The 25,501-nt window shown below is 35.2% G+C and overlaps 2 protein-coding genes and 1 long non-coding RNA gene across 5 annotated transcripts; 1 reads left to right on the top strand and 2 right to left on the bottom strand.

Annotated features, from left to right (window-relative positions):
- Positions 1–96: 96 nt before the first annotated feature.
- On the bottom strand, positions 97–6,381 carry LOC125218908 (histidine kinase CRE1-like). Of its 3 annotated transcripts, XM_089069298.1 has the most exons (12): positions 5,181–6,381; positions 4,595–4,831; positions 4,332–4,519; positions 3,288–3,506; positions 3,107–3,179; positions 2,993–3,037; positions 2,849–2,900; positions 2,535–2,764; positions 2,310–2,408; positions 1,367–2,094; positions 719–1,222; positions 97–646 (listed from the first exon to the last, which is right to left on the bottom strand). In XM_089069298.1, exons 1-12 carry the CDS (start codon positions 5,511–5,513, stop codon positions 382–384), a joined length of 2,973 nt encoding a protein of 990 aa, XP_088925424.1. In that variant the 5' UTR covers positions 5,514–6,381; the 3' UTR covers positions 97–381. The 3 variants fall into 3 exon arrangements, with proteins under 3 accessions (XP_088925424.1, XP_047976665.1, XP_047976666.1); XM_048120708.2 differs by having other exon boundaries at positions 2,993–3,179; positions 5,181–6,379; XM_048120709.2 differs by having other exon boundaries at positions 2,993–3,179; positions 4,332–4,501; positions 5,181–6,377.
- A 10,103-nt stretch (positions 6,382–16,484) lies between these two features.
- Positions 16,485–24,561, bottom strand: LOC125220242 (zinc finger protein 4-like). Its single transcript, XM_089056010.1, has 2 exons — positions 24,123–24,561; positions 16,485–16,615 (listed from the first exon to the last, which is right to left on the bottom strand). Exons 1-2 carry the CDS (start codon positions 24,559–24,561, stop codon positions 16,485–16,487), a joined length of 570 nt encoding a protein of 189 aa, XP_088912136.1.
- LOC148934352 (uncharacterized) lies at positions 16,940–18,128 on the top strand. The gene is made up of 2 exons (XR_016128647.1): positions 16,940–17,089; positions 17,674–18,128. It is a non-coding gene; the product is annotated as an uncharacterized LOC148934352 (long non-coding RNA).
- Positions 24,562–25,501: the final 940 nt, after the last annotated feature.

Genomic DNA, 25,501 nt, shown 5'->3' with positions numbered 1-25,501 from the left:
TTAAAATTGATGCATTTATCATATGTTTATAGTCAATTCCAATATCGTTAACACAGACAGAGGAGGCCAAGATAAGGAGAGGTTCGAGAATGAAGATTGAATATGCAAACAAAGAGTTGTGATTATGAATGGCAACAACTATCGCTTACATGCTTTAAACTAATTCTACAACACAACATTCATATACGATGATTTTCTACAGAGACCAAATCGCTTCTTGACCTAGGCTGTGAAACCCCCTCAAACATTTACATCTTTCCCTAGTAAATATACATACAACCACGCGTTGCAAACGGAGTCGAAGCAAGCGTCCGTTTCAGCGAATCCACAGGCAGCAGAATGAGCAAAAATTGCTGGCAGTGGCACTGTCGGATAGATGAATCAAGAAGAGTTTACGGTTTCCTTTGGTTCGAAGAATTTCGCCACAGCCTCGTACAGACTCTTCTCCTGGAAAGGTTTCGATACATATCCATCCATGCCAATCTTCAAACATTTCTCTAGCGTGGCGTGTATGACGTCAGCTGTCATCGCCAATATTGGGATGTGCCACTCACCCTTCCTTGCCTCTCCTTCCGTGGTGCACTCTCCGTTTACGTGTGCATTTGCTCTACGCTCCATTTCCCGAATAAGAGTGGTCGCCTGAAACCTGCAGCGTGAGGAAACAAGAGGTTAAATACACGTTCCACGCTCATAGCAGAGGAGAAACAGCGACACGCACCCGTCCATTTCAGGCATCTGAATATCCATGAAGCAGGCACTGAACTCATGTGGTATTTGGAGCAACTTCAGAGCCTCTTGGCCACTTGAAGCGCAGTGCACTTCTGCACCGAATTTTTTTAGGGCACCGGCAGCAACTCTACGGTTCACCACGTTATCATCAACCACCAGAAACTTCTTGCCAGATAGCAAGCCAGATTTACCGATACTTCTGTTCAGCAATTCCTTCCCGTGCGGCTTTTTTTTACCAATCCCCAATACTTGCTGCAAGCACGCAGCCACCATACTCGCTCTCAGAGGTTTCATGATGACCGTATCTTCAAATCCAGCCACCTTCACTTTCTCACACTCGGCAGCTGTGATGTTGGTTGCAAGAAGGACCATCTTTGGGAGTTTATACAAATGGCCATTTTTTCTCCAGCTCGATAACTGCATCATGTCATATTCTTCACCGGGAATCCACAAATCCTTTTCAACGAGTAATACATCTGGCGGCTTTTCATCTCTGCCCCCACAAAACAAAGGAAACAGCAACTTAGATTGCTAGGCTATCCTAGTCGGAAAAGAGAGATTTACACAACCAATAAGATTTGCCGAAACGAAGGATATAATAGTGAAATTTTAGCCAAGAAATAAGAAAAGTGCGTACCTAGAAATCAGAGAGCAGTATTTTCCGAAAACTGCAACTGCCTTAGCGATGCTACCAACGGTCTGGGCCTGAATACCGATTCGCTTCAAGTGGTACTTTGTGACAGCAGCTCTAACCGGTTTGCCATCAACTATAAGTGCTTTTATCCCTTTAAACGAGTTAGGCAGATCATCGGAAAGAGATTTCTTCAGATTTACAATCAAATTATTCTCACAGCTCCTAAACTCAACAGCGAAGAAGAACGTGCTTCCTACTTGAGGACGGCTTTTGAAGTCCATTTGACCACCCATCAGCTCAACTAGACATTTGCTAATGCTCAACCCAATACCAGTTCCACCGTAATTTCTAGAAGTTGAGCTGTCCGCCTGCATAAACGGTGTGAACACCCGCTTTTGTGCTTGTTCAGGGATACCGATCCCAGTATCTTCGACACATACCATCAAGGCAACACCGTGAGAAGCATCACCATTCATCACAGTTGTCGAAGCATCACCATTCATCACAGTACACGAAGCATCACCAGATTCATCATCTAAATGTTTATTGGTTACCCAGCTGCTGCGGTCATCTGCAGCTTGTCTACCGCTCAGTGTATTGTACTGTCGAATGCAAGATTGCACTTTGCACTCAGATTCTCCATTCGTGCATATTTCAGTCTCCGCATCCATAACTGACTTTGCTTGTGCAGCCAAAAGGACTTGAACAAATATATGTCCTTGCTCAGTAAACTGTTCAAACAATCAAATAGAGAATATGACCATATGAGCCGAAGGGTAACTTCATCTCAACAAATATGAATTTTGATTTTTTTTAGTTACAAAAAAGGAAGATCTTCAAGACTGAGAGTTCAAATTTCAAATCCACAAGGAGTGGAAATTGAAAGCTCTAAACCTGCTTGAAAATTAATATAACATGGGGGAAAATGTGTGATCATGACACTTACTTTTACTGAGTTCCCAACAAGATTGGTGATGACCTGCCTAAATCTTCCTGGATCCCCGACAACAACTTCGGGCACTTCATCTGACACAAAAACAGCCAACTGTACTCTCCAGTTATTACAAAATAATTTTTATAGGTAGAAATTCTAAACAAATAAGATGCTGAAGGGGGTAAAAGAAAAGAATAGAAAGGCAATAAATTCGATTCTAACTATTTCAAGACTAACCTCGACACCCTTTTGCCTTGATTTCTCAGAGAATAAGGACAAAACATCATCTAGAATCGACCTAATGTCGAACGGGACAGCCTCAAGCTCCAACCTGCGAGCTTCAATCTTTGCCCTGTCAAGCACTTCATTTATCAAGGTTATCAGTACTTCTCCACAAGCTTCAGCTGTTTGAGCAAAGTCCTTTTGCGCCGAACTCAGCTCCGTGTCTAATAGCAACTGTAGCATGCCTGCAATGGCAAGAAAGCGAGTTATTTATTACAGTTACCGGACAAAAATGTGATTCATTAGTGAATCGGAAGACAACAATGTACCTAGGATCCCGTTCATGGGAGTTCTTATTTCGTGAGAAACAGTAGCCAAAAACTGCAAGGACATAAAAAATAAAATAAAGGCAATTAAGATTTGAGAAGAAGCAGATAGATGTAATTGTGAACAGCAAGTACTAAATGAAAAACCTGAGATTTGGCTATATCTGCAGCTTCCGCTTGAGATTTCAGAACCTGCATTTTACGAAAATCATCTTCAACTTTCACAATGTGAATAGCGGCGCTATATATCATATACGCAACTAAGATGCCAATCACGAAGACAAAGAATGATGTTGTTAGCGCAATCCATGATGTTGGAGCCTCCTGAAGGTACCTAAAGGCAGAATCCAAATAAGAAGAAATTGTCTCAAGTTTCGTTTCTGGTTACACATTTCGGTACGTTCAACTTACTAAGATATTATATAAGGGTTTGAGCACATACCCACATATCATCTCATGCCTGCGGAATGGGTCTCCGAAGTTAAGCCTGCTCACATGCTTAAGTGACATATCACTTTCTAGAGATTGCTGGCCATACATGATCAAACGATCAGAAGAGTTGGTAACATCGTATACAATAACAGCAATCCCCTGGTTCCCAGAAAGTTGCCCAAGTAGATTCTCAACAAGGGACTCAACATCGAAGGCCCCACCTAGGTACCTAAATGACATTTACATATCCCTGAAGGTTAGAAGATAAGCTAAGTGCTTAAGTGTAAGAAAGAACTTAAGGGCAGTTAAGCAATATATGCAACACATGAAGCAAATGCCATTTGTACAAATATTTGAATAAAAACTGTGATATGAGGCACGTCACATGAAAAAAAAAAACAGGAGTTGTGCTCACCCCACTGTCTTTATTCAGAGAGGAGAAATAAATATTAACATATTGGTCTACAATCTCTATGAAAATGCTCACACGGACTTGAACCATTAAATTTATAAAAATTAAAAGTAACATAAAATAAAACAAATCTAGAGTCACTCTTTTATATTGGATACTTGTATATATTTATATGATTTTCATCTCATATTGTAACAGACACAATAATTGTGATTTCAAATTTCATCATTGAAGTCAGAGTAATTACTTATTGAAGAACTTTAGTTAAAAAAGATTGTGGCTTTCATTGGTAGGCATGCAAATGTTATTCATAAATGAAGCACTAATTTGACTATTGTACAAATTTTAAGAATTTATCATTTGCACTGTTCAATAATTATATTGCCATAGTTTATCATTAAACTCATAAACTACTTTAGATGGTATCACAATCTGAACTTACTATAGGATGCAAATGTAACCGATTTAGTCACAACACATACGGAATAAAGAAAAAAATTTTAGTGAGATGCACAACATGTTGAGCTGTTTGCCCGGTAACAAATCAAGGAAAGAACCTAAATGCACCAGTACATAGGATTATTGTCCACTATGAGAATAATGCTCCATTTGTTAATTCATATAGACAGAGCAAGTGCTTACCCGGCCGTTGCTTCAATGCGCTCTTGCACAGTCGGGTTAGGCGGAAGCTTGGAATTGTAAACCGGAAACGTCAAAACAACCCCAAGATGATGTGAGTTTAGCAACCTAAATGGGCTAGTAAGGACTGCTTTACCAGTAGCTCGAGCCCTCAGTATGTTTTCACGGTCCTCCTGTGTTGACAAAATGAACTAGTAGTTGGAAGATGAAAAGTCTCACAAGCCACAAGCAAGTAAAAGGTATCATCAAAAAATGCACTCAATTACCTCCCCTGACATCATATCAAGCGATTCAATGTAGGAAACAGTTTCTTGAGAGAATATCACAGGTGCATACTCATCCCTAATCGGGGAAGGCTCTTCTTCCTCCATTGTTCTAATGGTCCATCCGTGCTGCCTCTCGAATTCTTCCCTTTCAGAATTCAGAATCCTCTGAGCATAGGCCACCCCACTCAATAACGGCCTCTCAAAAGCTGTTCTAGCTGTGTATTCTGCAAAGGTTTCCTGCATTTACCACCAACGCATATTTTCCAATCGATGGTGAGCCACAGATTCAAAATTAGAAAGTAAAATAAACACAGTTTGACATTTACAAATGGATCCACTGTTTCATCTCTCAACTAATAAAGCAAAGTAAGTCACTAGAAGCATTGTGAAGACCTTGATCAGTGTTCACTACATATAACAAATATCCAAGGCAAGATAAACAACCAACATTGGAGGATTGATTCCATAACATATAAACTACCAAAACTAAATTTCATATTTCCAACGCAAAACCAAAGTCCTTAACATCACAATATTAGGCAAATTCTATGATCAAGAAAGTATAGAATGCCCAAACGACACAAACCTGATCAATTGCAGAGGGATTCTTGTAAAAATGAAAAGTAGAGACGAGGATGGCAAGGGCATGGACATGATTAACACTAACACTAAATTGATCCTGCAACATCCTAGCCCTCTGATCACACATGCCTACAAGAACTTCCTTCCTCCTCTTCTGCTGCTCATCATCCATATGATCATAGATATTCTTACTCAGAAACAACATTAGCAAGATCGAGATTCCCAAAACCCGACGATTAGAACAGAATTTCAGTAGAGCAGAATGTTTTCTCTCAGTCCCCTCTGCTTCATTCCCCCTCACAGCCATCATCTGGGACCCTTGCCTTTTCTCACCCATCTTCCAAAACCCAACCTTTTAGTTTTCACCTCAACTAAGAATTCACACCTTTTACTCCCTCAAACACAAGGGGAATCTAAGAGATCGAGAAAAGACACGCACTCATGAGCTTTTTTGCTACACCTTTTCAAGACTCGCTTTTTCCTGCAAAGAAGAGGCCTTTCGTCGGCTCAAGGCAGTCTATCATTACAAGCATCATCCACATTTCACACTAGGAGAAGATTTGAACAAACCCCAGCATAAGAAGAAAACAAAAAAAGAAAATCCCCAAGTTGAAGGAGTTTGCTCAAAGAAAGAGCCTAATATTATTTGTATTCATAATTCCATGATGGGAGGAGCAAAGCATGCCTTGCTGCAGACCTCAAAAGGCGAAACCTTCCCCAAATTCCAAAGAGAAAAGAAACCCCCCCCCCCTTCTCTCTCTCTCTCTCGGACCAAAAGTTATAATACTAATTGTTTGCTAATCCAAAAGGGAATTATGTGAGAGGGTGTAGATAACTAGAAACAAATAATAAGGCCCCTAAATCAAAGCATAGATTTTCTCCACAAGCGTGGAGTTAAGTTTGAAGAACACCCAGACAAAAAAAAGCACGTTCTCTGCTCCCTTCTCACTTAAAATAGTATACCTATCATTCTCAGAAACTCAAACCACCCCAAGATTTCATCTTTGACCAACCCATCTGCTCACATTATGAAACAGTAGTAAAATATTACTCCATCAAGAAAACAGCAGCCTAACTCTGGATTCAATGTACTGCAGTTTGTTGTGGTTGAGTTCACAACTCACAAGGCTTTTAGGGGGGGCCAAAATCATTATTTTAATGAGATGGCGAGTGTGGTAAGTGCATGAGATACGTCCATAGTTTGCTTTTTAAACGAATTTCTGGATTTTCCCAGATACGCTCTTGTCCCCTTCTTTACATTTTCACATCTAATTAAAAAACTCTCTCTCTCTCTCCTATTAACACATTTGGTTGTTCGTTAATTGAAAATTTGAACAGTTCTCCCCTTCGTTCTCATCTCTAATAACGCAAGTGGTGATGGGTAAAAATGATTGTTTGTTGAATAAAAAAATTGGAGTCATTTTCTTTTCTAAATTTCTAATAACCCAAGTGGTTTTAATTGTAATATTAAATTATTGATTGGTAAAAATAATTGTTTGTTGAATATAAAATTTGAAGTCGCTTTCACATATCTTGTGGATAATGACATGGCGACAAGAAACAGATCTCATGCCCAATATTTACTGAAATGCCCTTCTTTCTTTTTCTACTTTTATGTGGGTGTGGTGTTCCACGCTAATACTATAGTGATACTCCCTCCGTCCTTGAGCAACGCGGGTTTTTATGCATTTTTAATTGATGTGTTAAGTGGAGAAAATAAAGTAAGAGTAAGGAAATAAAGTAAGAATAAATGAGTTTTCATTTTCAGTAGCGGATCATTTTGGTTTAAAAATTAGAGCGAGTCATCTTTAGTGGGATGAAAAGAGTAGTATTTTTTTGTCCACTTTCATTTTCAGTTTGTCCTATTTAACATGATGTTTTATTTAAAATAAAACTTTTTTTATTCTATCCAGCCAATACATAAAGTAAAACTATATAAAATTTTGTTCTGCACAAGAAATAAGTCATTTTCGTTTGGACAGAAGAAGTACTGACTTTCTCAATATCAACTTTCATTGAAGTTTTATCGATTCTTTATTTAATGACCTTCACAATTATAATTATATTTTAAATATGTCTGCTTAATGTGATTAAATGATAATTGTTTATTTAGTGATAATTAATAACTAAATTTCATTTATTAGATTTCTGGATCAGTAGTGAGATGTTAATAGATGGCAAATAATGTTAACACATTATTCTCAATTGATATTTTTATGAAGTGAGTTGACATTCGTATATTTTAGTGCTAGTTGAGACTTTTATGAAGCCAGTTAACATTCGTATATTTTAATTTTGATGGTAGTTTCATATGTATTGACAAGTAATTAGTTAGTTATCATTCTAATAAGATCCTCTACATATGTATTATATGGAGTACTATCTTTGTTTTACATTATACTATTTGATTAAAACAATGGAGTGTTAAATAATTACACAAATAAATATAATTGTGTTGAGAACAAAAAATAAAGCGAAATTGAAACCTTAATAACAATGGTAGTCAAAATAAAGTATGAAGTTTGGATTTATTTGCATTTATCCCGTGAAAATTGTGTTGGTGTATGAAGGTGCAGGTTTTCGGTCGGGTGTGTTAAATGCAAGTGTGTATCCAACTGATCAGGATAAGATTCCCAATCTAGCTGAGACGTTGGCACGACAACCAAAACCTGATATCAAATAAATTTCCTCAACCCACTTCTACTGGTTAGTATAGTGGAGGTAAGGGTCGAATCCCACGAGGATGGACACGTTCGGATAACTGTGGTGATATTCCTGGGTGGTTTGGTTAGCTACCAAGCGTTGGGGTTGAGATTCTACTTAGACGGGAAATAAAGATGGTACTCTACTGACTAGTAGGCGTGAAAATGACAGACATGTGGTTGTGTTCGAGGAAATAGGGGACAAGGTATCTTAGAGGCATGTGAAAAGTAGACAATTACTAAATGCATAAACTTAGACAACAGGGCATATCTGGTGGTTGGGTAGCTTTCTGACAGCCTGGATGGTACAACTGAAAAGTTAAGGACAAAAGCAAAAAGTATCTTAAAAGTAAAAGTAGTCCAAACAAAAGTAGATTGTGATGTTTTCTTCTTCAACAAGTATTAACAGAAAACAATATGAACACAAACTCCATGACTAAACTAGATTCATAAATTCAAACTCAAGATCCATTAATTAAAATGCTCAACTTAAGATGAACAGCTGAAACTGCATATTACTTCTACTGACTAACATGCAAGGTGGTAATAACAGCACAGAACAGGAAACTCATGCACGAAAACTTAAACTGAAACATAACTACAAATTTCGATCAACAACTTCAGATCTAGCCTACTCGAATGAAAACACATGCGAACACTTAGAAATTAAAAGCGATAACTAAATTTAACTTTCCTAGGCAAAACGAAGCAAATTCAAACCAAAGAGACATACGAAATAGAAACTTCATAACTTAAACGTTTGGATCTTCACCAAGTACTTCAAAAGGCAACAAAGATAAACTGTTTCCAACAGATCCAACGAAGAAAGCAAGTAAATATTAAACTAGAAAGCGAGTAACAATTGTTTTTGGCCACTCCGGGCGGTGAAACTGCTATACTACTACGACGAACTGGCTGGAACGGTGGTATGATGACTTCTCCGTTAGACTTCTAGACGTCAAGTGACCATAGCTGTGGCGGGGAACAAGAAACTGGACAATGCTGAAAGACTGATCTCTAGAGAGAATTCTACTAAGTGTAGTGGTTGGATTTTTTCAAACTCGGAACTCTTCTCTTTCTCCAAGTGGCTTCTTTTATAGGGAGGCTGGCCCTTGTTTTTAGGGTAGACTTCCTTCGTAATTTGACTTTTCTACCCCTTGTTATTGATCATCCCAGCTATCCTTCTTCTCCATCTCGAGTCTTTTCTCTGGCATGCATCTTGGTCAGTATTGCACCCTTCTTGCGCTTTTTTCACCTGCAACGTCCGAACTATCTCCTGACTTGGATCCCTTAATCCTGCACACTTAAGCAACTGTTTTGCAGATAATACATGCATTTCACGACATACTGATCAGTAACCAAGTTTAGAATACGACTTATGAGTGTATCTAATATGGCACCCGAGAAATCATATGCAGACGTTTTCGTACAAAAATGGCGTCCAATAATTGAAAATAATAATAATATTTTATATGTAGGCGACTATTTGAATTCATCGGGGAGCCAGTAGGAGCTTCCCCTTCCCCTTCTCCTCAAGTGCGGTTCTTTCTATGCCACATCACTTGCTTACTATAGTTAGTGGGTGCTCTAATATTAATTGAGTGGTGTATTTTCAGCTTATTCCACTTTTTCCATTTATGCAAATAAGCATATTACATACTTCTATATAAGATGTCTTTGAAACTAGTTATCGTACACAAGCTCATAAACATGTACAATTGTCTTGTCATAGTGGAATATGAGTTACATGCTTGAACAAAACAACAAAATGTTTATAAGAAGAATTTCCACTTTGGGTTTTCACCAAAAAAGTAAAAGATGGATAAAGATTCTAAATTTCTAATACAAACGACTGTTTTCATAAAGAAAGAAAGAAAGAAAAAGATATAATCTAGATTGTCACTATGCTTCTACATCATGCCATCACAATCTTATCTATCTTTCAACAATAATAAATAGTTTAATCGAGAAAGGTCTTCGGATTGAGTATTTTACATTACTGTCGTCAAAAGTTTCCATTTTCTTCCACTTTTTATAGACCAAACTTGTCACACTAAATCTTGCAATTGCAGTTTATAAAAGGAAATGTACTTATGAGGTATTAGCTATTACACAAAATCAAAGATTATTATAAGCATATTATGAATACGTGTTTACTCATAAAAAACACTACAAATTATTATGGTGAATATAATCCACAATCTATTTCACTAAAATCTATGAAATCCAACTAACAAAGTAGGTCTATTAAATGAAATAACATTTTATAACTTTACAATTGGAGTCTATAACCATTTGATTTTTTGTAGTTGATCAATCTTTTCGTACCAACGGAGATAGATTACCTCAACATAAAACTAAAAGGGGTATTGATATATATGTAGCCTTATATGTGGAGAGTTTATATTTTAGGACCTAAAAATTATTCTCCTGTATTTTTATTCAATTTGACTCTTCATATCTTTTAGAGTGAAATTTAAAATTAAAGGAAAGATAATGGCACCTATCATTACTCGTATTCTAACTAAAAATAGGCAAATTTTTTGGCCGCATTTTTGTCAACCCAATATCTCAAAAGTCAATGTGATTGTCAAAATAAGGTAGGCAGTTGCTGTTCTAATAGAATAACTAGGAACTAAGTAACAACTCAAATAAAGCAAGATTAAGGTCATTTAACAAAATACTTATCATACTTTAACAAAATGTATTTTCTTATCCCAATAAAAGTGCTGGAGTCAATGTCTCATTCAAGAAACTGCGAGATAAAACTAGTCTGATGTAGTAACAGTGAAGAATATTTAAATATTGGCATTAACATTAAAAGCTTATATTTAAAGCTCCAACTACTTTGCACTAAATGGCATTAGTTATATGTAATAAGCAATCAATTTAGTAGATGATGTTTCTTATATTATTTGCTTATTTTATATCCAGATTAAAAAATATAAATGAACATAAATTGATCATTGAAAAGTGAAATATTGCAACAATATAATGTGTTTATGCCAACTTTTCCTTCTTTTTGATGTTTGCCTTAATCTTCTTATTTGCTCTTCCTAAACTCTTCTCTTTTGCATAATATAAAATGATCTTGAGATTAATGACTAAATTTGCGGAGTTATTCATAGGTGAAATCAGTGTTTTAAAATTTTATTGATTGGGATATACAGAGGTTCCATGATCTTGAAATTTACTTAAATCAAATAAATGGACTTCTTGAGTTTTCATATTATCTGTTCTTTTCATGTCATCTACAAAATTTACCTAGATAATAGAGGGCTAGAAAATCAACTCCCCATTTTGATGTGCTATGTTTACATCTTTGGGAGATGCAATTAGGTAGTTTGGCGAAATTACCAAATTGTTCTCCATTTTTGTTACTCTTAATTCATTCTAGTCCTATTGTGGCCCTACATTGAGTTATTCCAACGCATACAAAATTTTAACTTGATATTCTATTTTTTTGGCACAAAATATAAATTAAAAACAAGATGTTTTTAATTATGCTATCAAACACTTCTTATTAATACTCCATTTGTTCCATATAGAGAAGAGTCTTCTCTACATTGTTCTCTCTTTTATTTTATTTTTTTCATTTTAACTATTTATTAATATTATTTTTTCTAAACGAATGCAGAAAATGAAACGTTTCTTTTAAGACAGAACGAAGGACATAACTGACATAAACTATGATACGAAATGATCATTATAATTCTATTTAGTCGAAACATGGATAATCTACTAAACGAGATATGATTGTGCTAGACAGGAGGGTACTATGCTGTACTTTGTCTAAATAACGCTACCTCCAAAAACATTATGATCTCCAGTTGGGGACCTTTGCCTTCTTTACATGTTCTTACTTTGTATATCAAGACATCTTGTGGTCCCTTTATCCAAATAAAATTTATTTTTTTTGGTATTTTCAGTCTGTTCAATTTCTATATAATTGCCAAATCTTTCAAATATATGTTTGACATGACCTTAATGGTCTTGGAACATTGTAGTTCTATTAGCATTACTTTTGACCCCTTCCTACCAATGAACATAAATGAAGGATTAACAATTTCACTTTTCAAAATAGGTTACATTAGTATGTGCATCAATTTATTTATCATAATGAAATTTGTTGAATGTGTTCATAATGATAGAGCATCAATTTATTTATCATAATGAAATTTGTTGAATGTGTTCATAATGATAGATTTTTTAGGGCAAGTATTTTTACCGACATATATCAAATCAAATGTCAGGCCTTTCGCTTTGTGTTCTTGAATCTTATGGAATGAGGATAATGGCCACATTTCAATTAATGATTATGCTTTTATAAAGGATAAGATAACCACAAAAATATTAATTTAATCCGACCAACATCTCCATTCACTCTTTATTAAATTACTCGCTAGCAAAGATTTCATCAAATATTCGGTATATATTAATCACAATTATTTTCTCATTAGTTATTAACCGTACAATATATTAAAATTTAAAAATATACTAAATGAGAAACTGGCAATAACACATTTTTCTAGTAAATCTTTATTAATGGGAATTGAGTTGTCACACAGATAAGGAAATTCCATTTCCTTTGATGGTATTTTGTCTTATTAAATTATTTCAATGTCAACAATCTACACTAGATCATGAGAATATTTTGGCACCAAAATCTTAATCGTATCAACTGTGGAATCTTATCACGTTCTGGTCAACAACAATTAATTTATGTGTAGCCCAGTCTGCAAATCATGGAAAAAGAATGTCAATAAATATGGATGTTGAGGGTTTTTGAGTGATGCTAAATACAATAGCACTCTATTAGATTGCTCATACAACTCAAAAAAATAAAATATAAATGATTATTTTTTAAATCACTCTTTTTGGAATTGGTCAATAAAATAAAATAAGCTGTAGCAGTAATTATAATGCAAAATAGCTTAGTTTTCTTAAATTACGACAGGCTCATTTGAAGCCCATATTTGTTGGGCCGTTGAGAATACCTGTCTTATATTAATTACAGTATGAATTTTATAAAAGCCCAATTATGATTTATGAGCCCAATTAATTATAGTATGTTACGATTAATATAGTACTCCCTCAGTCACCAAACTGCGGCTCATTTTTTCATTTTAGAAAGATTTTTTTCATTTTAGGAAGATTCGTCGCAAGTTGAGTCATTTTTTTTATTTTAGTAAAATTCCTTTATAATTTTAGAAAGATTTTTTTCATTTTAGGAAGATTCGTCGCAAGTTGAGTCATTTTTTTTATTTTAGTAAAATTCCTTTATAATTGAGTCATTTCTATATGTGGTAATGTTATTTTTAACTCTTATTTTACTTTCTTTATTTTATTTTTTCTACTTTATTCACGTTCTACTCTATTTTTCTACTTTTTTCTCGCTCTTACTTTTTAATCTATTTACTTAACACACAAAACATCTATTTCTTGAATTCCGTGTCAAAAAAATTTGACTCAACTATAAGGGAGCGGAGGAAGTACTGTTATTACTTTTAGACTTTCATAAATCATAAGTACTCCTCCCTTTGTCTGCCAAGAAATGTACTTTTTCCATTTCGTCATTGACTACCAATAAATGTTTTATTTTATTTTATTTTATTATATTTGATAAGTAGATTCTATATTCCACTAACTTATTCCACCTATATTTTATTATAAAACTAATAGCTGAGTAAGTATGAAAAAGAAATTTTCCATTTTTTTAAATGAGATTATTTTTTTTTAGACATCCAAAAATAACAAAATTAGATTATTTTTCATAGACAAATGTATATATAAAAGTAGACTCCACATTTCACTAGCTTTTTCAATCCACCTTACTTTATAAAGTTAACACATTTTAAAACTTGTACTTGTGCTGATCGGATACGAGACAATTAATTATGGGACGGAAGTTTGATTTACACGTCAGTCTACTTTTGTTTTGTGTTTGATGTAAATTTCTAATACATTTAAATGTAAGCAATTCATACATTTATATTTAGATTGGTTTTATCGGTTATCATCGATTACTAAAAATATTCTTAAACACTAACCGAAATCAAACTGACACTAAATATTTAACATTCCGATTCTTTTTATAACTATTTTCTTGTAACATATGTTAGATCGTGTTTTCTCAATTTGAAATAGTTAATTTTATACTAGTATTAAATACTCTCTTCGTTCTATAGTAATAAAGTCATTTTGTCATTTTGGTACGTTCTATAGTAATAGAGTCATTTCCCTTTTTAGTAAAAGTGAACACATTTTTCCACACCTACTTTACTCTCTCTTACTTTTTTCTCTCTTCGTCTATATTTTCTCATTTTCCACTTTATTCTCCTTTTACTTAACTCACCTAACATAATTTTTCTTAATCTCCGTGCCGAAAAGAAATGCCTCCATTACTATGGAACGTAGAGAGTACTATTTTCGTCCCAATTAAGTTTAGAAATCAAAGTCAACTGACATTACAAACTCATTTCAAATTCTCACAAAATGCATGCTCAATGAAAGAGACTGATAAAGGAAGAAGCAACAACAACATTGTACAGTTTGGTTTCGTGGATTGATATGAGAAATGGAGAAGCAAATGCTAAAATGAGAAATACTAGTACAAAGTAAAAAAAGTGTAATATATTCCAATGCACTATTAAACATGGAGTAATAGTATATATTAATATGATTTTTATACCATATATAATATTTTTAAATATGTATGCACTTATTCTATTATATAAATTAAATTTACTAAAGTTTCTATCAATAGTATTTTTTTCTGCGTTCATCTTGTACGACCGTATATCTCTTTTAGTAAGCGTGCAAACCTTCGCTGGTTCCATTTTGCGGACTTCTTCATCTACCCATCATCATCACTTCATCTACCATTTTTCTTGTTGCAGGTGAAAATATAACTTAAATCTATCAAACATATAAACTGATGATCGATGAAACACATTTATCCTCGAATTTACCAATTCACATGTGACATAATAAAATAAGACAGTGGCTATCGACCAATTTTATATCGGTTGGTGTTTCATCTAAAAGATGTGGTTGGTTAACTATATAAAAATATTAAAATATGACTTTAGTTTCGTACAAATAATCGTATAATTACAATAAGGTATCATTAATAAAGTATAGTATAAAATTATGACAGCTCATGGATGAAGTTTAGAAAGGTCTAAAACAGTACAGAACAAATTAAAATTTTAAGGTTAGGGGCTCGATTGGAATCAACACTCTTTCGACTAGCTAATAAGTTATGGTCACGAGATTAATTGGTGATTAATTTATGTTCCGAGAATCAATTAGGAATAATTAAATAAGATTATAAATGAAGGCGATCTTCTCCAAATCTAGATGTATCTTTAGGTTATGTTAATTTAATGAGCTATTAGCGACTTTTGTTTTTGGTCCATTTGTTTAATAGGATAGTATAGAAAACAAAACTTGTCATGTGTATTGTAGTAGTGTCAAGTGTGGTTAATATCTACGATTAAAGGTTTTAGATTCAAGTTTATTGTGATGTAGACTTAAAAATTGATGTTTATTTATCAATAAAAAACTTGTTAGGAAAAATAATTCATGAGATTATTATTTTAGATTGATGATTACTAGGAATATAATTATATTTGAAATTTATGAAATTTTCAAATGATTTATTTGGTATGTCATATAATAACTTAAATGTTGATATTGATTTCTAAATGAACATTTTAAAAAGTTTCATTTAACAACTTTATGCATGTTTACATTAATTTTCAATATTTATGAGTTTATTGTGTGTGTGTTGACATGTTGTGTGTGCAATATTGTATTAGTGTGTTGTATAGATGTGTGTGTATTGTATGGAATGTATTGTGCGTTGTGTGCAATAGCCAATATACATCGTGTGTTGTATGTTGTGTGTTGTGTGTGTAATGTAACGTGTGTGTTTGAAATGTGATCAATCTTAAAAATATTTAGAGTTTCAAGTATTTATTTTCAATACGAAATTTAAAATTATAGAGTATGAATTAAGAGAATTAAATTGTAGAATTGAATCATCAACCTAAATTCCATGATATCAAAGTCTAGTTAGGAATAGCTTGATTAGTTAATAAATAGGTTGGTTAGGAATAGCTTGATTAGTTAATAAATAGGTTGGTTAGATTATTTAGTTTTGGATGATTAAGTTGACATTCATAGGTGTTTAGTCTATTAGATACGTCCATTAAATATTTTAAATTACTAGAAAAAAGTACCCTTACTAAAATTCATTTATTTAACCAAATTGCATTGGGGGCATGTAGCATAAAGCATTAGCATCACTCTACCTGCTACATGTTTCTCTTTTAGCACAAGAATAACACAATGTCATAACTAATTATTATGTCCAAGATATGCACATCTAAAATAACTAACAATGTTCAATGGATAAATGAGTTGGCATTACAAATATTTTTACCCACAAAATTACATCAACCTATTTTTGATATGCTTAATTTAAGACTATTATCCCAACTAGCAACATATAGCATCTCCACACCAAGAATTCATCTCTAGCACTCAAATATCTGTACAATATTTATGCATCACATCACATGTTAAACTCCAAAAAATTGTTAAAGTTTGAGGTTGAGGTCAGGAAGGGATGAATGTTCCATCCTCGGAGCCGGGGCAGCTTCGACCACCATATCCGAACCCTGCCCCGGATGTCCACAAACGCCCTCCATTTGTCGGAAGCTCCCCTTCCCCTTCGTCATACTCCATATATTCGAAGTAGCCTTGACCAATAAACCTATCTCCTCCTCGTATCCCATGTTCCGAGTGCACGAAAGCATGAGCTTGGATGCCTAGAGACCGAAAGGCGGATCCATGGAGTGGGAGTGAGGTGAGGCTAGCGTGAAAGGAAATGGGCTAGAATTAGATTAATATGGATTAAGTAATTATAGTTGGGCTATAATTATAATAGTCCATAAGCCCAACAACCATGAAACCCTAGTGACTCTTCATCTATATAATGGTTATTTATTCTCCATTGTGGGGCATGAGAAATAGTGTAACATTAGAGAGAAAATACGTGAAACTTTGTAGAGAGAATTCCTAGCATTCTTCTACGGAGCAATTGTACCGGGATAGTTCCTGCATCGGATTGCATTGTACGTGGACCTCGATAGTAGTGGATTCAACTTGCAGGATTCAATCGCGGAAGAAAACAACACAACAAGTAAGATTTAGTTCCGTTGTGTTTTACATGCTCAACTTGCAATATGATTATGAATCTAGATCTGTATCTAGATCTGTTATTCTTGTATGCAAATTTCCGCTGCGCTCATTAGATGATTACAAGAATTCCTAACAGTGGTATCAGAGCCCAGGGCTTATTCATAATTATTTTGTTTACTAATTAATTTGTGGATGATTTTGGAAATCAAAATTCTGAAATTGGATTTCAAAATTCTTTCAAAAATTAGTGTGATAATTGGAACTTGGATTCCAGCACAACAACTTTACTCAGAATGTTTTGCAAACCAAAACCATGACCACTGGCGTGATACTTGAACTTGATTTCGGAACTCAATAAAATATCGAATATGAGTTGTAAACTGTAATTAAGCTTTGAAGGTTTTGGAAAATTGAAATTGGATTTCAACTAAAAGATAATGATATTTTTCAACCATATTTGCAATTGAATTTCGAAAATTGAAATTGGTTTCCAACCATTTTTGAAATTAAATTTGAGGATAAGATTGGTTCTGGGAACAAATCACTGTCATGTTGAATGAATCTTATTGAACAAGTTGTGTATAGCGGAGGTGATCGGTGCTTGGCACCGGAGGGGATGCTAGTGGTTCGGTGCCGTTGCGGCGTAAATCCAGCCAAAACATTCATTCCCACACAACCGTGCTATACTTTCCTCGACATCTCGGAGATGACGATTGATTGCCGGAAAAACGGACCTGGAAGAGCCGCTTTTGGAGACGTTTTGACCGACGAGAAGGAGAAAAGGAAGTCGGCGCAAAAGCTACTGCCTCAAACCCTAACGGGTCTCAGGACTGGATCGGGTTATACCCGATTCGGGCCGCGGGTTTAAGCCCACCGTGAGGATGTATGTGCTGGTGCTATGACTGTGCAGTAGCTGCACTACTCTTATTTGATTAATTTAATTGGTTTGTGAAATTTTATTCAATTTTGAATGAATATGTATCTTGTTAGTTTGGAACTGACGGTAATTGTACATATTATATTAATTTGGAATTAATATAGATCAGAGAGTTAATATATTAATTAGATTAATAGATTGTGATTCATCGTTATTATTTTAGAAATAATAATATTGTGTATCTTATATTGATTTTGAATTATTCGTGTACAATTATTATAATATAGATTATTATTTAAATTCATTAATTCGATTACTGAATACTAATAATAATAAATATATTGTTAATATTAATTTGGAATTAATATTAAATATGTGATTATGTTAATTTAGAATTAATACCTGAATTATTTAAGTCCACATTTAATTAGAGAATAAAATTTGATTTTATTCATTGAGCATTATTTGATATCCTATGTGATCAGCGTGCTATTTGATTTATGCTTATTTATTTTAACTATAGTAGTTAGAGACCGTTTTATTGTCTGGGTAGGCGGCGCCCAGTATGTGTAGTCCGTGTTATACTATGTCTGGGTAGACGGCGCCTAGTATTTGTAGTCTGTGTTATACTATGTCTGGGTAGGCGGCGCCCAGTAATTGTTTGATAGTATCACACTTTTCCCCCATAAAATATAAGTCTTGTTCTTAAAACAAACGCGTCGTCCATCACAATTATTTGATGTTCCTAGCCTTTTCGACCATGAATTTTACGCCCTCGCGTTTACTCCAAATTAACAAGGTTTAGGCTCATTCATAGATGCATGGTTGGCATCGTGTGATGGGGTTGACTTGGTTAAATTATTTTGTGTAGCCCTCGCAACCAAAATAATTTATGGACGTATATTAATTCGATTAATAAACCAAGAATTGTAAAATTGTTGTTACAATTGGCTTGGAGGCCTACCTAATGATATTATTGTAGTCATCAGCCCTCGCAGAGGCTACAACTATATAGAGTTGGATCTTGGACCACTAAAATTTATATTTGATATAAATTCGTATTTTATGTTTGGGGGTATAATATATGTTAAATTTAGTGGGAGCTAATCAATACAATAAACCCTTGTTTGATTAGTGATGCGAATGTGATCTTTGTATGCTTTTCTAATTTGCTTTTCATTTTATTTTCTGTTCAGATAATATGTCAAGCTTATCTTATGAGTACAAATTGACTAGGTCAAATTTCACGGAGTGGCAGAGAGAATGCCCAAAACTCAAGGCACAAGGTGCAATGAGTGGGAGCTCAGCTATGTTTGTCATTGAGATAAATATGTCTATGAAAAACTCACAATCCTGGGTATTGGATACCGCTTGTGGTTCACACATTTGTAATAATGTGGAAGGTCTAATAAACAACAAGAAAGTGAGGTCTGGGGAAGTAGACCTACGTGTTGGAAATGGAGCAAGAGTTGTTGACGAACGCGTGGGAACTTATAGATTAGATCTTCCCTCAGGACATAGACTAGATTTACATAATTTTTATTTTGTTCCAGTTATTTCAAAGAATATTATTTCCATTCCGATGTTGGACATCGAGGGTTTTTCCTTCCATTTTGCAAACAGCAGATGCCCATTTTCTAAGAATGGATTGTTTTATGGAAATGCCTCTTTAGAGAATGGATTATATATGCTTGAATGCAAACAGAATATTCTCAATGTGCAAAATAAAAGACTTAAGCTATGTAATACGGATAATGCTACTTATGTTTGGCATTGTAGACTTGGTCATATCAATGAGAAAAGGATAGCGAGATTGAGAAAGTTAGACTATCTAAATTCATTTGATTTTGAATCATATGGTGCTTGTGAATTCTGTCTCAAAGGAAAGATGACTAATAAACCACTTTCTCAGAAAGGGGTGCGTGCTAATGATGTGCTAGAGTTGATCCACACAGATGTGTGCGGACCTTTTCCAACTCAAGCAAAAGGTGGTTATTCGTACTTCATTACTTTCACTGATGATTTGACAAGGTATGGATATGTGTATCTTATGAAACACAAATCTGAGGCCTTTGAGAAATTTAAAGAGTTTAAGTGTGAAGTTGAGAAACAACTTGGGAAAAGTATCAAAAGTCTTTGATTAGATCGAGGAGGGGAATACTTGAGCCGAGAATTTCTTGATTACTTGAAATCACATGGAATTCAGTCAGACTGGACACCTCCTGGTACACCACAAATGAATGGAGTATTTGAAAGGAGAAATCGAACATTATTAGATATGGTTCGATCCATGATGAGTTTAGCTAGTCTCCCTTTATTTCTCTGGGATCATGCTTTATTAACTGCTATTTACATTCTGAATAGAGTTCCATCTAAATCAGTTGAGAAAACACCATATGAGTTATGGTATGGCAAAAAGCCTTGTCTTAACTATATGCGGACCTGGGGTTGTCCAGCTTTTGTTAAGAAACAAATGACTGATAACTTGGAATCTAAAAGTGAGAAGTGTTACTTTGTGGGATATCCTAAACAAATTAGAGGATATGAATTCTACTACCTTGGTGATCACAAGGTGATAATCTCTAGGAATGTGACTTTTCTTGAAGACAATTATGTCTTAAAGGAACAAGGTCACAACATCGTAGATCTTGAAGAAATTCAAGAACTACAAGATAACAGGATGAGGTATTGTCAAATGGTTTGAACAATAACTCAGTGGGAGTTTTTGATGATCTATTGGGAGGGGAAATTACTATTAGAGGAGACCTTAGAGGAACTCTCGAAGAACCTCTTCAAGACAATGAGATGCATCAAAGACAAGATGATACAATAGTTGCATCATCTTTACCTCAAGAAGATTATAGTGATATTCCTGAACCTACTCACATTCAGAATGAACAGCCCGAGCCAGAAGAAAACCAACTCAATAGGCCTAGAAGGATCCGTCCTCCACATGAGAGACTGAATCTAATGGTTGAGAACCAAGATGATGAAGTTGATTTAGATAACGATGAGCCTAAGACCTATACCGAGGCGGTGTCAGACACCGATCGAGAGAAGTGGCTTGAAGCCTTGATATCTGAAATGGACTCGATGTACTTCAACTTGGTCTGGGAACTAGTTGACTTGCCAGAAGGGGTTTACCCTATAGGCTGCCAATGGATCTTCAAAAAGAAGAGAGATGCAGATGGCAAAGTACAAACCTACAAGGCTAGGTTAGTGGCAAAGAGTTATAGTCAACGCGAAGGCATTGACTATGATGAAACCTTTTCGCCAGTGGCTAAGATCAAGTCCATTAGGATATTACTTGCAATAGCTGCATACTACAACTTTGATATTTGGCAAATGGATGTCAAAACCGCATTTCTCAATGGAGAATTAGAAGGCGATGTGTATATGACACAGCCTGAAGGTTTTGTATCGAAAGAAAGGCCGAATGCAGTGTGCAAGCTAAAGAAGTCCATTTATGGACTTAAGCAAGCTTCTAGGAGTTGGAATATTTGTTTTGACAGAACAATCAAATCGTTTGGTTTTGTCAGAAGCAAAGAGGATCCATGTGTTTATAGTAAACGCGAAAATGGAAACGTCGTATACCTTATCATATATGTCGATGACATCTTGATTATGGGAAGTGATCGTTCCTTGATGCAATCCGTGAAAGAATGGTTGTCTAGTTCCTTTATGATGAAGGATCTGGGTGATGCTTCCTACATCCTTGGAATCGAGATCTATCGAGATAGATCGAATAGGATGTTATGATTATCACAATCCACTTACATAGACAAGTTGCTAAGACGCTTCTCAATGGAGAATTCTAAGAAAGGTTTTCCTCCTATGGGACATGACATTGTATTGTCAAAGAAGGATTGTCCTTCTAATGACAAAGAAAGAAACAACATGAAAAGGATCCCATATGCTCTATAGGATCTATTATGTATGCCATGATATCTACTAGGCCAGATGTGGCCTATGCGCTTAGCATGACAGGCAGATTTCAGCAAAATCCCGGTGAGGAACATTGGAAAACTGTTAAGACTATTCTTAAGTACCTTAGAAGGACTAAAGAATACTTCTTAGTCTATGGTGGACAACCAGAGTTATCAGTTACTGGGTATACTGATGCTAGTTTCCAAACAGACCATGACGACTATAAGTCTCAGTCTGGATATGTTTTTATCCTCAATGGTGGAGCAGTGAGTTGGAATAGTTCCAAACAAGGTACCACTGCCGATTCCACCACTGAAGCCGAGTATATTGCTGCATCTAAAGCTGCCAAAGAAGCCGTTGCTTTGTTAGAGTTCGTTAAAGAACTGGGTGTCATTCCGAGTGCCAACTGTGCAATACCTTTGTACTGTGACAACACTGGTGCTGTTGCGCAAGCAAAAGAACCCAGAGCTACGAACAGAAACAAACATGTTCCTAGAAGATATCATCTTATCAGAGAAATAATTGAAAGAGGCGACATAAAATTAGAAAGAGTACCCACTGATGATAATTTGGCTGATCCTTTCACCAAACCATTATGTATAGCAAAACACAACAAGCACTTCGAGAACTTAGGTGTTAAGCATGTTGGTAGATGGCTTTGAATCAGTGGGAGCTAAAGTTTTATATGTCTTAGAAATATTTTGTATTGAGACATTATTACTTGATCACATTCTATGAAAATTTTATTTTCTATGGGTTTTGTGCACTTATTGGAATAATTGTTTAAATGTTTGTCTTTATTCTGAATATTTGTTCCCTTGAATTATGACTGTCGTTAATGGTGTGAGACATTAATGATATAGTATAATTCTAAAATATCCCTAACCAATGATCATCAAGAATGAGATATCGATGATATGTTATAGATTAGCATGAGGTTTGCATCACATTCTTCGAGAATGTAGTTGTTCTCACAACTATGAGATATTTGATACTCGTGATGGACACATGGTATACTTTGGAGAGTATTGGTATACCCTACTATTAAACTGTTTTGTTAAGTGTCTACGGTTTATTAGTGCATGAAGTATGTAATAGTCCTTGGATCTGAGGTCATTACACATTTTGTTTGTTGAGTGGTGTGCTTTGACCTTGTACAACGCTTTGCATTCCCTCGGAGGATTAAGACACGGACTTGTGTTGGGTACATCATAAGATAAATGAAAATGGTAGTTGAGCAAAGAATGAGATTCATTCCTCGATTAGAATTTTGAGAGAACACTCAAATTCTCTATATTACTTGACCACTAAGTCATTGGCCAATGCAAAGATATATTCAATTAAAGTAATTGAATATGATCAAATGGGTCATTTAATAAAGATGAGATAAAGTGATTGAGCTATTTGGATGACACATGACAAATCTTAGGCTCAATCGGGTGGTTCGTGAATGAAAGGATATTACTATAAACTTTATGTAAAGGCTTGTTTACAGAATTCACGTAAACGTCCTTCATATATCGAGCTACGCTGCCAACGCAGTCTAGGAGTTTTGTGCAGACTTCGTTTAGATCGTCGTCGATAATGAGGGCCTAAAGGGTCATACTATAAGTGTATTTTGATCCGCTCAAGGGTACAAAGTTGGAACTGCGTATTATATCTAATGCTAGTCCAAGTGGGAGATTGAAAGGAAATAGGCTAGAATTAGATTAATATGGATTAAGTAATTATAGTTGGACTATAATTATAATAGCCCATAAGCCCAACAATCATGAAACCCTAGTGACTCTTCATCTATATAATGGTTATTTATTCTCCATTGTGGGGCATGAGAAATAGCGTAACATTAGAGAGAAAATACGTAAAAGTTTGTAGAGAGAATTCCTAGCATTCTTCTACGGAGCAATTGTACCGGGATAGTTCCTGCATCGGATTGGATTGCACGTGGACCTCGATAGTAGTGGATTCAACTTGTAGGATTCAATCGCAGAAGAAAACAACACAACAAGTAAGATTTAATTCCGTTGTGTTTTACATGCTCAACTTGCAATATGATTATGAATCTAGATCTGTTATTCTTGTATGTAAATTTCCGCTGCGCTCATTAGATGATTACAAGAATTTATGAATCAGGAAGTGATGAATGTTCCGTCCTCGGAACTGGGGCAGCTTCGGCCACCATATCCGAACCCTACCCCGGATGTCCACAAACGCCCTCCATTTGTCAGAAACTCCCCTTCCCCTTCGTCGTACTCCATATATCCGAAGTAGCCTTGACCAATAAACCTATCTCCTCCTCGTATCCCATGTTCCGAGTGCACGGAAGCATGAGCTTGGATGCCTTGAGACCGGAAGGCGGATCCATGGAGTGGGAGTGAGGTGAGGCTAGCGTATCTCTCGGAAAAAATCTCCATACGCATGGCCCTCTTGGCGAGGGTCCGCTCGCGCTTGTGGGCATTCTGGTGTCCTCCCAATGCCTGCGAGCTATAGAACTTGCGACGGCAGTAGTTGCACGAAAAGACTCGCGAGGATGGCGGAGGGGTGGAAACGGCCTCGTTGGCACTGAGGCTGAGGGTGAGGTCGAGGGTAACGGGCTCGAAGGAGTCGTCGACCTGGCTGCCCACCTCGGATTCATCCTCGGATTCCATTCTCAAATTTAAGGGCATCATAATTGATTAATTACTCACTCACTCGTCAGAATTAGTCGTCTAGCATAAACACAACTTCATCTCCAATTCATCGCCCTGATTTTGGATTGAACATTGGTTTGACATTAATTGTTTATGTTAAATGGTACTGGCAACATAGTTTAGAGAAGAAAGCAATATATAACAAAAGGTTGTATTGATTTAGATGATTGAAAGATGCCCAAGTCCCATGTATTTATAGGAATGTTTAGGGACTTTTGAGATACTACAATAAATGTGTTTCTTGGAACTACTTATGTTGGAACAAGGTATTATTAAAGTTTAGTTCTTGAAACTCTAATAATTTGGGGAGATTAATAATTTGCGATGATTTGATTTTAATTATTAAGGATGACACTAAATTATGTCTAAAGGATTTTATAAGAGACGACGTAAATTAGTTAGAAAGATAAATTAATATTTTATCCGTCCCACAATAGAGATCACATTTGATGTGAGCACGAGTTTTAAGAAAGGTAAAAATAGTGGATTGAAAAAGTTAGTAGAATATGAAACTCATTTTTTTATATTAGTTTTATAATAAAATGTTAATGAAGTGAGTTAGTAGAACGTGGGACCTACTTACCATTTATGGTAAAAGTGAAATGTGAATTTTATTGTGAGACGGATAGATATGACAAAATGTGACTTTCATTTTGAGACGGAGGGAGTACTCCCTTCGTTCCTTGTTAATTGAGACGTTTCTTTTCGACACAGAGATTAAGAAAGTGTGTTAAGTGGATGATGATAAAATAAGAGAGATGAAGAGGGTAACCCCCATTGAGTCTCCAAAATAATAAAAAAAAATCGCTAAACATTATGTTGCTTACATTTTTCAATTACTAGTGTTACTTGAAGTCTAAATTAAAAAAGTCACTAAACATTATGTTGCTTACATTTTTCAATTACTAGTCTTACTTGA

The sequence above is a fragment of the Salvia hispanica genome, chromosome 1 (assembly GCF_029641045.1).
Source record: "Salvia hispanica isolate PSC_SH4W2 chromosome 1, Shi_PSC_v1, whole genome shotgun sequence".
NCBI classification, from domain to species: Eukaryota; Viridiplantae; Streptophyta; class Magnoliopsida; order Lamiales; family Lamiaceae; genus Salvia; species Salvia hispanica.
This window is presented reverse-complemented; position numbering and strand designations above follow the sequence as displayed.

What these genes read in the sequence shown, in the direction of transcription:
- LOC125218908 (XM_048120708.2), bottom strand. Translation starts at nt 5,513, where the DNA reads ATGGGTGAGAAAAGGCAAGGGTCCCAGATGATGGCTGTGAGGGGGAAT. An exon ending in CAAGGCAAAAGGGTGTCGAG is followed by an intron (nt 2,409 to 2,534) that starts GTTAGTCTTGAA and finishes TGGAGAGTACAG; the next exon opens with TTGGCTGTTTTTGTGTCAGA. An exon ending in CAGATGCCTGAAATGGACGG is followed by an intron (nt 647 to 718) that starts GTGCGTGTCGCT and finishes CTCACGCTGCAG; the next exon opens with GTTTCAGGCGACCACTCTTA.
- LOC125220242 (XM_089056010.1), bottom strand. Translation starts at nt 24,561, where the DNA reads ATGATGCCCTTAAATTTGAGAATGGAATCCGAGGATGAATCCGAGGTG. An exon ending in CGACGAAGGGGAAGGGGAGT is followed by an intron (nt 16,616 to 24,122) that starts TTCTGACAAATG and finishes GTATGACGAAGG; the next exon opens with GGAAGGGGAGCTTCCGACAA.